Below are 16137 nucleotides of genomic sequence, written 5' to 3' on the forward strand. Positions count from 1 at the left end.
TGTGTGTGTGTGTATATATATGTGTATTAAACAGACAAATACAAACTGCGCCCCTCAGGTACTGTCTCTTTTAACACTTAGATAATATGTATCCAAATGGCTGTTTGGATGTCAGCAGTATTTTATAAATAAAGAATGAATATAAAAAAACACACAATAATAAAAAAACAAAGTAAAACTAAATTAGTGTGAGCTAATGAGTAAATGGTTCAAAAAAATATATAAATACATTTAAAAATATTGCAAACAATGGATATCACCAAAAATATAAAAATAACCATATAAAAAACCATATGAAAAAATAGTCCTGTATATATTTTAAAAAATAGATGATGGCCCATAAATCTGGATCCCGCTGCTCTCTGCAAGGAACCAACGACCTCCCAGTAGATCTGCAAAACAACCAAAAAGAAAGCGCCCGATCCTAGTGTAATATGAAAAATACACTTTTAATACCAATGTTAAGTCCAACAAATTTACACTCACAAACAAATGTGAAATAAAAGCATGTAATGAGTATACTCATTCGCCAACTGCACGATGATTCTGCTCTGCGTGTGAGTGGCGTGTGAGCAGAGCAGCATCATCGAGCAGTTGGCGAATGAGTATACTAATTTTTTTAAAAATTGAAAATTTTTTTTTTTTTTTTTTTTTTTTTTTTTAAAAACGGGAGCCACGGGAAAACCGCGTTATAACCGAATCGCGGTATAACGAGGCGCGTTATAACGGGGTTTAGCTGTATGTGTGTGTGTGTGTGTATATATATGTATATATATATATATATATATATATATATATATATATATATACACACACCCAAAAAGCTACTCGCCCTGCCCCCAATTTTAACAAAATTGAATACATTTCTAATAAGAGCTAATAACAACCTTCGTTTTTGCATAAGTTTATTTATTGTATTAGATTTATACTTTACTACAATTAGGCCTTGTTACATAGCAACCATGAGGTTGGAAAAAGACATACGTCAATCAAGTGTAAGCTAGGCCAAATTTAGACGACCGATACTTTATCCTATATTTGTACTTACAGTATATTAAGGCAATCAAAAACCCCAGTGAAATATCATCCAATGATATCTCGTAGAGAAAAATGGAAAAAAACCAGAGCACTACATTCAAATTGAAAAAAAGGGATTCCAGAGAAAACGTTCCCAAAGTGAAAAAAATATTTTTTGGATCAAAAAAACAGACATATTGGCCATTAGCCGACACCTACGCGTTTCAGGCATAAAGCCTTTTATCTAGGTGAATAAACAAGCACTTACCGGAGTGTTTAAATACCATCAATCCCCTCCACTTCCTGGTGCGTCAAATGACGCGGCATCTATGACGTCAGCGCACGAAAGTCGGTGTTCAAAATAACCAAAGCTTTATTGACATGCGGTATGAACAAAATAAACACTCCGGTAAACTGACAAATGATAAAAACAACAACAAAAACTGAAAAGAAAGTTAAATTTAAAAAAAAAAAAAGGATTAAACATTGATACATTAGATAGAAAACTTATTTTTAAAGAAAATATGACAACTAATGAAGTCTCTGTATGTTTTCCTATTGTGGATAAAGCAGATAACTTGAAACTACACATACAAATTAAAACATGAATTTAGATTTAAATTGATAAATGATAAATAATTATAGTATTAGTTAAACTAATCCTTATACAGTTGTAACGGCTGGACCCCCCTTGTCTGACCCACCCAATCTCATATTGGCCCGTGTGGTCTAACCGGTCCCCATTACAAGGTCGTGTGTGGTGGTGCACCTGCTAGTAACAGGACTCCTGAGTCTCCCGCTTGGTGTTATAGAGGATGGCAGCAGGACAGGTATCTGAGGTAGTGGTTACGAGTCCAACTTACTTCATGTGCAGCGCCTCCACCTCATCAGGATCTATGCTTCCGCAGGGAGATGGTCCTGGTGAGGAACTCCTTCTCGGTGGTGACTGCCACTGCAGAGTAATCTCACACTCACACAGTGGGGTTGTCTTTGAACATGACATCTTTATTGTAGATTGGGATGTAGCAGACTGCCCCATGCAGCTGCCGGCTCTAGCCGCACATCTCTCCGTGCTGTCCCTTTGCCAGGTACGCCCTCCCGTATTGAAGTGGGATTCCCGTTCTCCTAGGGAGATCACCACTGCGCCAGGTCCCTGGACACAGTGTGGCTTAGACAGACTTAATTGGTCACTCTGCTACCGCTAGTTACAGCACTAGGGTCACAAAAGTATTCCTCCAATCCTTTATGCCGTAGCATACATTTTACCAGCTGCTTCACACGACTGCTGGCTAACACACAACTAACTGACAGTGCCTGACAGTGCTGTGCCCTTTATACCTCAGGGGGCAGGCGCATCTCTGATGTCACTATCCAGGGACTCAGAGCATACAGCCACTCCCTTCCTTACACAGGGCACCACACCAGGGTGTGAGGGAAAACCTCCATAACTACTGTTGGCAGGCCTCTATTTACCAGGACTTACTGCCAACAGGGAAGATGTACGCAGTCATTATTATGCATGGCTACACAGTATACTGAAAAATAACTGAATAATTAATTCCCAACTGAATGATATGACAACAAAGAACCATGGAATATAATATATGAATATTGTTCATGAAAAAAACACTAACAAAATATATCATTGTATGACATATTATATATGAAGCGAAATTATAAATATTCATGATATTCCTGGTAGAAGGAAAAGGGAAAAACAAGGGGAGAAAAATTATCTTCCATTAACAGATACACTGAGTACTTATATCAAAAATAACACATACAAATATACATGTACGTTCATATAGAGTACAACAAAAGTTGATTGACTATACTGAATTAGAAAAGGTACATGTATAATACACATGAATGTCTACATCAGCGCAAAAATTGACCCAAATCCCAATCTGAGTTGAGACCCTGGGGAGTTCTAGTTTGCAGATTGAAAATCCAGAACAGTTCGCGTTTGTCCAGTGTATTCATTTTATTGCCACCCCTTAAGGGGCCATGGTATGTGTTCTATAACCATGTAAGTGAATGTGTACACACTTCCCAAATTGCAATTAGTAAAATGTTGGGAAACCGGATGGCTGATGTCTTTATTAGTGATGTGGAGCAAATGTTCTAGAATACGGACCTTTAAGGCCCTGGTGGTACGTCCTATATATTGCTTAGCACATCCGCATCTGAGAAGATAGATGATGAATGTGGTACTGCAATTAATAAAGGATTTGATGTTAAACTTAAGTCCCGTTGATGTAGAGACAAATTCGGAAGATAATTGCATATATCTACAGGATTTGCAGTTTAAACATTTGAAACTCCCTTGGACAGATTACTAGAAGTTTTTTTTTATTAGTTTGAAAAAGATTTGGAGAAAAATAGATTGCTATAGTCTTTGCCTTTCTAAAGACAAATTTGGGGACTTCCATGTACACTGTTTTTAAGGCTGTATCTGAAGACAAGACAGCCCAATGTTTTTTTAATAATATTTTAATTTGATCACTTTGTGTGTTATATTGAGTTATGAACAATGGAGACTTAAAACTAGAGTTTCTGCCTTGTTTGTTCTCTTATAGTGTGGTTCTGTCCATCCCATTGACCTCTTCAAAAGATTTATTTAGATCGTGGGGTAAAAAACCTCTGGCCTCAAATTGGACTTACAGATCTTTGGACTGTTTAAGGAAGTCATCATTGTTTGAACAGATTCTTTTGAGTCGAATCAATTGACCCCCTAGGAATCCCTTTGAGTAAAGGCTTGGGATGGCAGCTGTCTGCCCTTAGAAAGGTGTTCCGTGAATTGCATTTTCGAAATACATCAGTATTAATAGTTTTGTGCATGTCAATAAACAAAACTAAGTCCAAAAAGTGAATGTGATGACGGTAATTATTGTGGGTGAAGTGAAGGTTTAGATCATTGTTATTAAGATAATCAACAAATAATAAGTGTCTTTGTGTCACCATTCCAAATAAAAATAAGCTCATCTATATACTGTTTGTAGTATGTTTTTGACACCGTAGAATTTAATTGAGGACTTTTCAGATTTAAAGATACAGTTTATGAAGTTTGAAAAGCTTCTATCCACTGATATACATATTTGGTGGGACATACTGTAATAACACTGCAAAATTATGTAAAAACCCAAAGAATACCTCAGGATTACGTATAAAAAAAGTCCCCAACTTTTGGATTTATTGACCCAGATTTTGAAACAAAATGGAAAGAGGTCCTTAATGTTTGTTCCTTTACCCCAATGGACTTAATTATCCAAATGAAGTCAAAAGAAAAACTGGGCTTAGAAAAGGAAATTAAAAACCTTCAGAAAGAACTACATCATTATAAAGATATGGAATGATTCAATGACCTACATCAAGCCCTATCAAAAAACATCACATCAATGGAAAAAGAAATAATGCTGTAAAAGCAAGTGAAATGTGAAAGTGACTAACAGGATTATTTGCGCGATCAAGTTTATATGTGGCAAAAAACTACAGCCTTTAAGAAGTTAATTTCTTCCACTCCTCACAAGTCTCCCAAATCCAAAGAACAGCAACCGAAGTCTATACTTAAAAATAATATTTCATTCTCCCACTCAGTCAGCGGTGAATCTGATTTATCTGACGGTGATTTCTTCTCTCGAGTAACAATCTCCCATCATATGGACACACAAGAACGTGACCAGTAGATGACCGATGAGGGGGACGATATGACGGTGGCCATCGAAATCAAGATGGACATAAAGAAAAAGAATACGAGACAAGAACATACTTTGGATCCTCAAAAAACTCGGGTAATTCAAGCGCACAAGGAGAAGCAAGAAAACAAGACACAAGAAATCCTCAAAAGAGGAAAAATAACTTTTAATTGAAGAAACAGGAATTATCAATTTATCCAATGTTATTCTCACTCAGGCTGAACTTTCAGTGCTCAACAAGGGGCTTAAGTTTGCACCAGATACTAATTTCAAATTATTTGATTGTGTTGTAGATCTTCATAGTTATGTCCGAAAGATAACCTTAAAAAGATTGTTTGGTTTAAATGATATCTCTGGTCAACCAGTTCTGACCAATTACAACACCTCTAATAGTTTACAATCTGTAAATGATAATTTAGATGTATCTTCATTTAAGGATAATAGTGCACAATTTAGCTTCAAAGAACACTGTTGGTTACAAGACATGAATGAGTTAATTAATGAAAACACTGAGGGTTGGATAACCTTTCTCTCATGGGTAGACAAGCCTCTGGATTAAAACCCAAGTCCATTTTTTACCCCACAAATATGAAGGGTAACTGTTTGACAATCAGAAAGATTACAAAAACGAGGCACTTCGTCAATAATGACATCCTCTTATTTGGTATTACGAGGAGATCCCACTGTTCCCTTTTCAAGGGAAGTTAAAGTTCTATTGGAAGAAGGCTCCATTCTGGGAGTACTATACGCCAACGAATTGGAGTTTCTTTTTGAGGCCTTTCCCACTGTCCTGATCTTTCACCATCTCCCAAAGATCCATATTGGTCTCCCCTCCTGGGAGGCCGATAGTCTCTAGTATTGGATCTTTGGGAGATGGTGTATCGAGATATGTGGATCATTACTTAAAGGTTTTGGTTCACTCATTGCCCACTTACATAATTACATTTGGCCAACACTGGACGTGACATCCTTATACACGATTATAGCGCATCATCATGGGATTACAGCTCTCAAATTAGAACACTCTAATCTATCACTTGCACAGAGCACTTTGATTTTGGATGCCATACACTTTTTACTAACTCACAATTATTTTTTGTTTCATGGGGTTTATCACCTTCTACAAACGGTATATAGATGACCTTATTTTTATTTGGAATTGTGACACAGACACTTTTTTTTATTATTTGTTGATTATTTTAATAACAATGATCTAAACCTTCACTTCACCCACAATTATGACCGTCATCACATTCACTTTTTGGATTTAGTTTTATTTATTGACATGCACAAAACTATTAATACTGATGTATTTCGAAAATGCAATTCACGGAACACCTTTCTAAGGGCAGACAGCTGCCATCCCAAGCCTTTACTCAAAGGGATTCCTAGAGGTCAATTGATTCGACTCAAAAGAATCTGTTCAAACAATGATGACTTCCTTAAACAGTCCAAAGATCTGTTAGCTCGATTTGAGGCCAGAGGTTTTTTACCCCATGATCTAAAGAAATCATTTGAAGAGGTCAATGTGATGGACAGAACCACACTATTACAGAACAAACAAGGCAGAAACTCTAGTTTTAAGTCTCCATTGTTCATACCTCAATATAACACACAAAGTGATCAAATTAAAAATATTATTAAAAAAACATTGGGCTGTCTTGTCTGCAGATCCAGCCTTAAAAACAGTCTTTTTCAAACTAATAAAAAAAATCTTCTAGTAATCTGCCCAAGGGGAGTTTCAAATGTTTAAACTGCAAATCCTGTAGATATATGCAATCCTCTTCCGAATTTGTCTCTACATCAACGGGACTTAAGTTAACATCAAATCCTTTATTAATTGCAGTACCACATTCGTCATCTATCTTCTCAGATGCGGATGTGCTACGCAATATATAGGACGTACCACCAGGGACTTAAAGGTTCGTATATTAGAACATTTGCTCCACATCACTAATAAAGACATCAGCCACCCGGTTTCCTAACATTTTACTAATTGCAATTTGGGAAGTGTGTACACATTCACTTACATGGTTATAGAACACATACCATGGCCCCTTAAGGGTTGGCAATAAAATGAATACACTGAACAAACGCGAACTGTTCTGGAATTTTCACTCTGCAAACTAGAACTCCCCAGGGTCTCAACTCAGATTGGGTTTTGGGTCCATTTTTGCGCTGATGTAGACATTCATGTGTATTATACATGTACCTTTTCTAATATAGTATAGTCAATCAACTTTTGTTGTACTCTATATGAACTTACATGTATATTTGTATGTGTTATTTTTGATATCAGTACTCAGTGTATCTGTAAATGGAAGATAATTTTTCTCCCCTTGTTTTTCCCTTTTCCTTCTACCAGGAATATCATGAATATTTATCATTTCACTTCATATATAATATGTCATACAATGATATATTTTGTTAGTGTTTTTTCATGAACAATATTCATATGTTATATTCCATGGTTCTTTGTTGTCATATCATTCAGTTGGGAATTAATTATTCAGTTATTTTTCAGTATACTGTATAAGGATTAGTTTAACTAATACTATAATTATTTATTATGAATTCAATCTAAATTCATGTTTTAATTTGTATGTGTAGTTTCAAGTTATCTGCTTTATCCACAATAGGTAAAGAAAACATACAGAGACTTCGTTAGTTGTCAAGTTTTCTATCTTATTTTTTAAGAAATTATATGTATCAATGTTTAATCCTCTTTTTTTTAACTTTCTTTTAAGTTTTTTGTTGTTTTTATTCATTTATCAGTTTAGCACTACCGGAGTGTTCATTTTGTTCATACCGCATGTCAATAAAGCTTTTGTTATTTTGAATACCGATTCTTGCGCGCTGAAGTCATAGATGCCGCGTCATTTGACGCACCAGGAAGTGGAGGGGATTGATGGAAGCGGCACCAATTCGGTATTTAAACACTCCGGTAAGTGCTTGTTTATTCAACTTAGTAAAGGGCTTTATGCCTGAAACGCGTAGGTATCGGCTTATGGCATATGTCTGTTTTTTTGATCCAATAAACCTTTTTTTTCACTTTGGGAACGTTTTCTCTGTAATCACTTTTTTTTCAATTTGGATGATGTGCTCTGGATTTTTTCCACTTTTCTCTTGCTACCAACATCAAGCGGATGTACCTCAGGACAAGTGGATTTCGATTTTAAGACCGTGCACATTCATGTGAGTCTATTACCTTTTATTTGTGGATGTATATTATTCTGGACACCAGAGTGTGTTAAATCTTCACTGCAGTGCTTAGTGAGATTATTTTCTAGAGAATATGTCTTCTATTTGGGACTCTAGTGCATGTTTATTAAGTTACTGGAATGGTACACCATTGAAGAATCTGTTTATTTCAAAGCTATGTATAGCATATCTGCCTTGTGCTTTTGAGCGACACACAGTGTTTTTTCTAAATGATATCTCATAAGGGGAAAAATAAATTCCTTCCTGACTCCAAGAATTGGCAATCAGATTACTCACTGGATCAACATCCTTCCCATGTTTACTTATTTGGTATATACCTGTATACATTTCCTTTCTAAAAAGATGTCCAACTTTTTTTTTTTTTTTTGGAAGATATCTGTTGGTTAATATATATAGCTTTCTTCTACACAGCGCAGTACATAAAAACGGCATGGGGGTCTTTTCTGCACAGAAGTTAGATAGAGGTAGAACAAAAAGTTCAAAGACCAGTGCTGCACGGTGAGAACTAGATTCAGGGAGAAATTTCTTCAAAAGCGCACAAAAATGAAGACATTGATATTCATATAGCTGCACAGACAGAAAAATATATGAATCATGAACAAAGTTCTTTCATAATGTAGCCCATGGACCCCGGGGCAATCGCAGATCGGCCTCCCTACTCTGTACTAGGGTATGGCTACATGTCCGCGTGTGGTGCATACCTGCTGGCAACAGGAGGGCCTGAGTCTCCCGCGATGGTATGGGGGATGGCAGGACCAGGTTTCTGGGGTGGATGCCTTCGTTCTCTTCTAGTGGTGCAGCGCCTCCATCTCTAGTAAGCCCCAGGAATGCGGGGTGGAATCCTTATGGAGAGTATTCCCACACAGGGAGGAGAGATTCCAGTTTCACACAAATGTCTCTTTAAATAGCAGCAGCAGCTCTTTATTCACACAGCAGCAAGATCACCAGTCAGTAACAGGTTGTATACTCCACCCAGATTGCTCTGCCTCAGGATGGTATCTTCCCCTGCCACCACCCAAGGCCAAGGGCACCCAGGATGGGGCTAGCTCTTCCCTCACCCCCTAAACAGGGTGAGAGGCATTGGTCCACCTCACTACTATAATTCCAGCAGCTCTACTCAGAGGCTGCTGGCTTCTCCTTCTCCAACTGTACACTAACACAGGCACACTGGACCAGCCAGTGTCACCCTCTAAACTCACACTGAAGACTTAACTCACACTAAATAGGAAGTGCACTGCTCTTTATGATATCAGCAGGCACCGCCCCCATGTCTCTTGCCTTAGACACAGGGTCAGGTGACATACCTCCACCACTCAGAGCAGTGCTTGAAGTGGGGGAAACCCATGATAACTTCTGACAGCCTGCCCTTATCAGGGCTTATACCAGAAGGAGGAAAGAACTATAGCCCAATTTCTTACCAGGGCTACAATAATGAAAATGGGAGTGTGATACAATTCAAACGTGTCTCCTGCGATCGATCGTTGCGGGTGCAATGTGCAAAGGGCAATGAGACCTCGGTGAGACTGGTCGGCAGAGGGAGGATGGGAGGGAGGGAGGAAGGGAGAGGGGGGAAGATAGAACTGCCCCGCGGAACACCCCTCTTCAATGACCTGAGTGGCAAAGGTACCCCTCACTTCCTTCATGAAACCCTCTCCATGTAAAACCTCTTCATATAGCGAGATAGCAAACCATAAGTCAGTGTTTAATGTATCAGACCCATATGATAGAAGCAGTGTCTGCATGAGCAGTCCCCTGCAATACTCCATTTCTTGCATTTGTGCTGCAGGAGTGTGGGTGACAGGCCCATACGGAGCAGGCAGAGCGACCGTACCCCACTATAGCCGCGTCCTGACAATTCTTATCCACCAGGTTCTTCACATAGTCATACCAAGACATGACAGTGGCAGTGGCAAGGGCTGTGCGGTGAGACCGGGGGACAGGGGGCTGTGCGGTAAGACTGGGGAACAGGGGCCTCCGGGGACCAGCTGCTTGGTGCTGTGCGACCGTGGGACAGGCGGCTCGGTGCTTTGAAACCGCGGGACCCCCCACCTCTTTCCCTCCCCCATCTCTCTCCTTCAACCCCCACTTCTTTCTCTCCCTCAATCCCCACTTCTTTCTCCCTCAACCCCCACTTCTCTCCCCCTCTCCCCTCAACCCCCACTTCTCTCTCCCTCAACCCCCACTTCTCTGCCCCTCTCCCCTCAACCCCCACTTCTCTCTCACTCAACCCCCACTTCTCCACCGTGGGTGCAATATGGAGAGGTACAGCAGTACTCATGGTAGGTCAGAACAGGGAGTTAGAGCAGTGGTTTTCAATCTCTTTTTGGTTTGGGGAACCCCAGAATTCGATTTTGAACCTCAACCCTCACCCCTGTCTCTCACCCACTTGGTTGCCCCCGTCTCAAGCCTGCCCGGTCACCCCCATCTCTCACCCGACCCCCTCCCATTGCCCCCGTCTCTCTCCCCCCTCACTCTCCACCTTATGCTCCCTATCCCCCTCACACACACTCTCCCACTTACACACACTCCCACACAAACACTCCCACTTAGATACACACACACCTGGTGAGGGTGTCCGGAGCAGTGGGCGTGACAGTGTGCCACTGGGGAACATGGCCGGGTGCCTGCTGTGCCGGGAGGTGAGCCGGTCAGCTGCTGCTCGCTAACAGATCTGACAGGCACTGGGGAATAGGTGCCGGGGAGGAGGACGGAGGCTAAGGGGGAAGCAGGAGGACGGAGGCTGAGGGGGCCTTTTTGGACTAAACCCTGTGCTGTCCTGGTCAGTCAGTCACTCCACCATACCTCCCCGCTCCGGGCTGCATATGCGATCCATGCCGAGCAGCTGGCCTATCCAGTCACAGTGCGAGGGGTCTGTGCACCTGCTCCCACTTCAAGGCCAGCACGCACGCTCCTCTCCTACTGGGTCATGCTGCAGGGTGGCCATCAGATGCCACATAGCGTCCTGTCGTCATGGCAACGCTGCATCATAATATATATATATATATATATATATACACGCGTGTATAATATTGAGCAATGCTATTGGAGTTCAATATTTATACATTAATACAATTTAACATGCGTGAAATTAAAAGGAAAGGAAAAAGCTTTGTGTAATACTATTGGTATAATATTCAGATATAAATGTTTTATATATACAGGTAAACCCCATTATAACGCGGTCCTCGGGGTCCACCCCGAGACCACCGCGTTAGTAACGGGGTCGCGTAAAAAAAATAGCCGCCGCATCAGCGCATATTCACCCCGCGGGACAGGAGATGGGAGCGGGGATGTCCCTCCGGTCCCCGCTTCCCCCTGTCACCGCGTGACAGGCCGCGGGACAGGAGATGGGAGGGGGGATGCCCCTCCGGTCCCGGCTTCCCCCTGTCACCGCGTGACAGGAGATGGGAGGGGGGATGCCCCTCCGGTCCCGGCTTCCCCCTGTCACCGCGTGACAGGCCGCGGGACAGGAGATGGGAGGGGGGATGCCCCTCTGGTCCCGGCTTCCCCCTGTCACCGCGTGACAGGAGATGGGAGGGGGGATGCCCCTCCGGTACCGGCTTCCCCCTGTCACCGCGTGACAGGAGATGGGATGGGGGATGCCCCTCCGGTCCCGGCTTCCCCCTGTCACCGCGTGACAGGCCGCGGGACAGGAGATGGGAGGGGGGATGCCCCTCCGGTCCCGGCTTCACCCTGTCACCGCGTGACAGGAGATGGGATGGGGGATGCCCCTCTGGTCCCGGCTTCCCCCTGTCACCGCGTGACAGGCCGTGGGACAGGAGATGGGAGGGGGGATGCCCCTCCGGTCCCGGCTTCCCCCTGTCACCGCGGGACAGGAGATGGATGGGGGGATGCCCCTCCGGTCCCGGCTTCCCCCTGTCACCGCGTGACAGGAGATGGGAGGGGGGATGCCCCTCCGGTCCCGGCTTCCCCCTGTCACCGCGTGACAGGAGATGGGAGGGGGGATGCCCCTCTGGTCCCGGCTTCCCCCTGTCACCACATGACAGGAAATGGGAGGGGGGATGCCCCTCCGGTCCCGGCTTCCCCCTGTCACCGCGTGACAGGAGATGGGAGGGGGGATGCCCCTCCGGTCCCGGCTTCCCCCTGTCACCGCGTGACAGGAGATGGGAGGGGGGATGCCCCTCCGGTCCCCGCTTCACCTTCTCCCCACCTGCCTGCCCCCCAGCGCTGCACCGGGCCATCCCACCAGCCCCCGCAGCATCGGGGGCCCCCGCAGCATCGGGGGCCCCTGCAGCCATCACCCCCTCCACCGCAGCACCACCCCCACCGGAATGCAGCGCCCCCCCCCCCCCCCTCTGCAGCCACATGCCTCACCAATCATCCCCAAGGTAAGGCTGATTTATGTACAGTATATGTGTATTGGGAGGGGTGTGTGTGTGTGTGTGTGCGTGCAGTGTGCAGTGTGTGCAGTGAGAGTGTGTGCAGTGTGTGCAGTGAGCAGTGTGTGTGCAGTGTGTGCAGTGAGAGTGTGTGCAGTGTGCAAAAAAAAACGGGAGCCACGGGAAAACCGCGTTATAATCGAATCGCGGTATAACGAGGCGCGTTATAACGGGGTTTACCTGTATATAACTGTCAGCAATGCTATTTGAATTCAATATGTATATATTATTAACACAATTTCACATGCACGAAATTAAAAGGAAAGGGAAAAAGCAAAGTGTAATACTTCTTGATGTAGTGTATATACAGTATCCAGCGTGTTATATTTGAAACATTTTAAGATTTCCAGTTTTGTAAAAGTAGTTTCTTAGCGGTGACTTCTGCCCTTGGGCCCAGTGTTTTTTCATAATTATCCAAGTAGTCACAATGGTAACATGTTCCTAAAATTAACATTACAGCAACCAGATCCAATTCAAGGCTAAGCTATTTTACCATCATTTTTAGACTGAATTTTCTTACTACCATTTTATATTATACACTACTAATATGTAATGATTTGCATGAATTTGTAAACGATTGAAGAGCTATAGCGGGTACAAGTGCTACTGTATACACTAGTCTTTTAGACACGGTGCCATGTCCGTAGTACAGAATATACAGTACAAAATGAGAATCCTGTAAGACCATTTCCCTTTGCTGAAATTGGCTGTCAGCGTCCAACATCATAAACAGTCTGTCTGCTCCCTGATTAACTGAAGCAATTCTGGGGCTACTGGCTCTGGCTGGTAAACTACATATGCATGATATGGTCTGGTATGGAGAAGTCCCCGAAAGCCGCAATTCCCCCCCCCCCCTCCCCCAGGAGAGTACTGTACATAAGTTTAACCCGTATGATGTTAGTATATTACCACTTAAACATGTCCTACTCTTTGAAAACGTTTTGTTTTTAGGGTAAAAGCCTGATTGTTTTAAATCTAGTCTGAGGTTACCATGGTAGACTTCCCCGGGCTCTGGATAGAGCTCCGATTTGACCTGCGAGACACCTAATATTTCAAACGCTCACGGAGCATCAGATTTAAAAACAAAAATCCAGCATTAAAAAGGGCAGGCCTAGATGACTGAAAGCAAATGTGCGCAAATTAATGCAAACCACCCTCCAGATATAAACCTTTACTACAGCATAAACACCAACTCCCTATCAAATACACACAAACGGTCTCCCAAGCAACGACACATATGTTGTGGCCCTACTACCTGGAGTAGAGTCTATATGTAGATTTCTCTAAGGATGTCTGCACATCCCTCTGTGATTGGGTGAGTGACCAGCCGTTCAGGCTGAGACAGCCAGTGAGGATGCACATTCTTCCCCCTCTGTGATAGGTTGAGCGGCCTGTCACTGACTCGGGAAACACTGGGGAATGGGATTTTAATGGCACTGGGGTGCAGAGGGAGAGTGGTAGATGTTTATGTCCTTATTAATAAGCAAGAGAAGAGGATTTCTGGGGGGGTGCTTTTTATTGAGGGGTGTAGAAATTGTTGGGAAATAAGTGTGTAAATAGAGGTGTGGTGTCTGGGCATAGGTGGAGGGAAGGAGAGAGGAAGAGATGTGGATAGAAGCTGAGTGGGGAAGTTGGAGAGAACAGAAAAGTTTGCCAATCAGGTCAGTCATCACTGCACACAGCTCTGGCGCTATGGAGGACATTTTAGGTGCCCGGGATTTTTCAATCAGAAGCATCTGTCACCTGTTTTTCCTCCGCTTTTCATATTGCTACTTATCTCCTCCCCTCTCAACCATGCGGCCCGTCATGATGTTTGAACTTCTGCATTTTTTCCTCTCCGCTTTGACGCAGCTTTATCTCCTCTTAATTATTATTTTTTTTAGTACAGTTCTTCTCAAACAGTTAAGAAAGCACAGCAATGGCAACCAACTCAGCCAGCCTTAAATGCAGTTGCGTTCTTGAAACTGAAGAGTTTGCTTGTACATTTGTTCCCTGTAATTTGTCATGGTCACAGCTTCCGTAGGGAACTATTGAGTCTGCAATCCATTTAAAGATATCAGTTTCATCCCCTGAGACTTGTCAGCTTGAGAGTGATTACTGGCTTTGTGTAGTAAAGCTGCTCACGTGGGGCCGATCACAGTATGGTGGGTTACAAAATTAATAAGAACCTACCACCATAATGGGTATAGTGTTCATTTTTATATCCACACTGAGAATCAAAAGATATGGAATTTATTGCCCGTGCTACTGTGTCTGGAGACAGCATGGATACGTGTGTGAGACTTGTAGAGGCGCTCTTTTGGTGTTCCTTAGAAAAGGGGAGCATAATCTTTTCCCCCTGCGCCCCCTGCCGGCTGTCCTGCTCTCCGTGTGCCCACCTCCCTCCCTCCTCCTTATCGTGGTACCCGGCGTCTGGGCGTCATAGCAACGCGACATCACATGACCCCGCGACATCATTTGATGCCGCGTTACCATGGCGACGCGTCTCCAAATGCCGCCTTCGCCGCTTCCCCGTCTGTAAACCCTGCGCCAACTCACCTCCTCCCCCCCCCCCCGCAGATAATCTCGCGCACCCCAGTTTGCGCACTGGTGCCTTAGACCAGGGGGGCGCAAACTTTTTTCCCTGCGCCCCCCTGACGGCTGTCCCCTCGCTCCCGCGCCCCCCCCCCCAACCCCAACTTACCCGCGCTCCGGCGTAATGACGTCACGTTGCCATAGCAACGTGACGTCACATGACCTCACAGCGTCATTTTGACGGCGCGTTGCCATGGCGCCGCAGGGAGGAAGCCGCCGGAGCCACGGTAAGTTAGGTTTACAGAGGCCCTGCAGCTCCCCCGGCACTTAATTTAAGTGCCTTCGGGAAGCGCGCGGGGCCTCTGTAAACCCCGCGCCCCCCGTCGGCAGTGTCGCGCCCCCCCTGGGGGTCGCGCCCCACAGTTTGCGCACCGCTGCCTTAGACCTACAGGTAGTAAGCAAGTTTAGGACAAAACAAAACCCTTGACTAGCAGCTTTAATGAGTGTTTTCACTGTGATCCAATGTTAATTGAGACTGGAGTTTACAAGTGGTGGTGACAGTTGAAATCAACAGTATAGACATTTAATAGTAAATTTCTCTTTCCTTTCTCCAACAGAATGCAGTAGTTTCATTCAAAGAGCTATGTGGGCTCTCTCCTGTAGCTAATCTCATGCAGTGCATTATGGCATTGTCAACCCGTTTGGCTGGACCTGACAATACCCCCGTGGTGGTAATGAACCTCCGTGATCAGTATCCAACGATGGAGCTGCAAGGGACAGTCCCGGAGGTTATGAAAAGGATTTTGACAGCCTATGACACGGTGAGCATCTCCCACACACATCTCCCACACGCAAGCAGAGAATTTGACCCTTTTTTATTTCACACTACAAAAAAAATACACTCAAAGTGGAGCTCCTCAGCAGTGCCATGTGACCTCATCTTCAGATTTATAGTTAGGAGGAATAATTCCACACATACTTGGAAGCTCTGAGTATTCTAGATTCCATAGCGTTGTCTGTCTGTCCAACCGTTCCACTGCTGGAGTAAATTGCAAAGCTGCTGTTGTGCGATTAAACATTGGTAACAAAGCACAGCTGTAAAAAAAAAAAATTGCACTTAATGTATTTGCCATTTATTTATAATATCCTAATTTAGTTGGAGAAACCTTATCACTGCAAATGTGAACAAAAAGCTGCCTGAAATATGTTACCACATACTGTAGTAACACCCGCACAGTATGCCCTGGGAGATGACGTGTAGTTTCTCCTCCTACTTTTGCTAAACTGAA

At 43.7% G+C, this 16137-nt stretch overlaps 1 protein-coding gene across 3 annotated transcripts in view; it reads left to right on the forward strand.

The window, feature by feature from the left end:
- The window catches only part of PLCL2 (phospholipase C like 2), a 217978-nt gene that overhangs the window by 143065 nt on the left and 58776 nt on the right, over positions 1–16137 (forward strand). For all 3 annotated transcript variants that reach the window (XM_075586902.1, XM_075586904.1, XM_075586903.1), the window contains exon 4: positions 15466–15669. In XM_075586902.1, the coding sequence (XP_075443017.1) occupies positions 15466–15669 (204 nt within the window). The remainder of the gene's footprint in view (positions 1–15465; positions 15670–16137) is intronic.

This window comes from Ascaphus truei, chromosome 2 (genome assembly GCF_040206685.1).
Source record: "Ascaphus truei isolate aAscTru1 chromosome 2, aAscTru1.hap1, whole genome shotgun sequence".
Classification (NCBI taxonomy): Eukaryota; Metazoa; Chordata; class Amphibia; order Anura; family Ascaphidae; genus Ascaphus; species Ascaphus truei.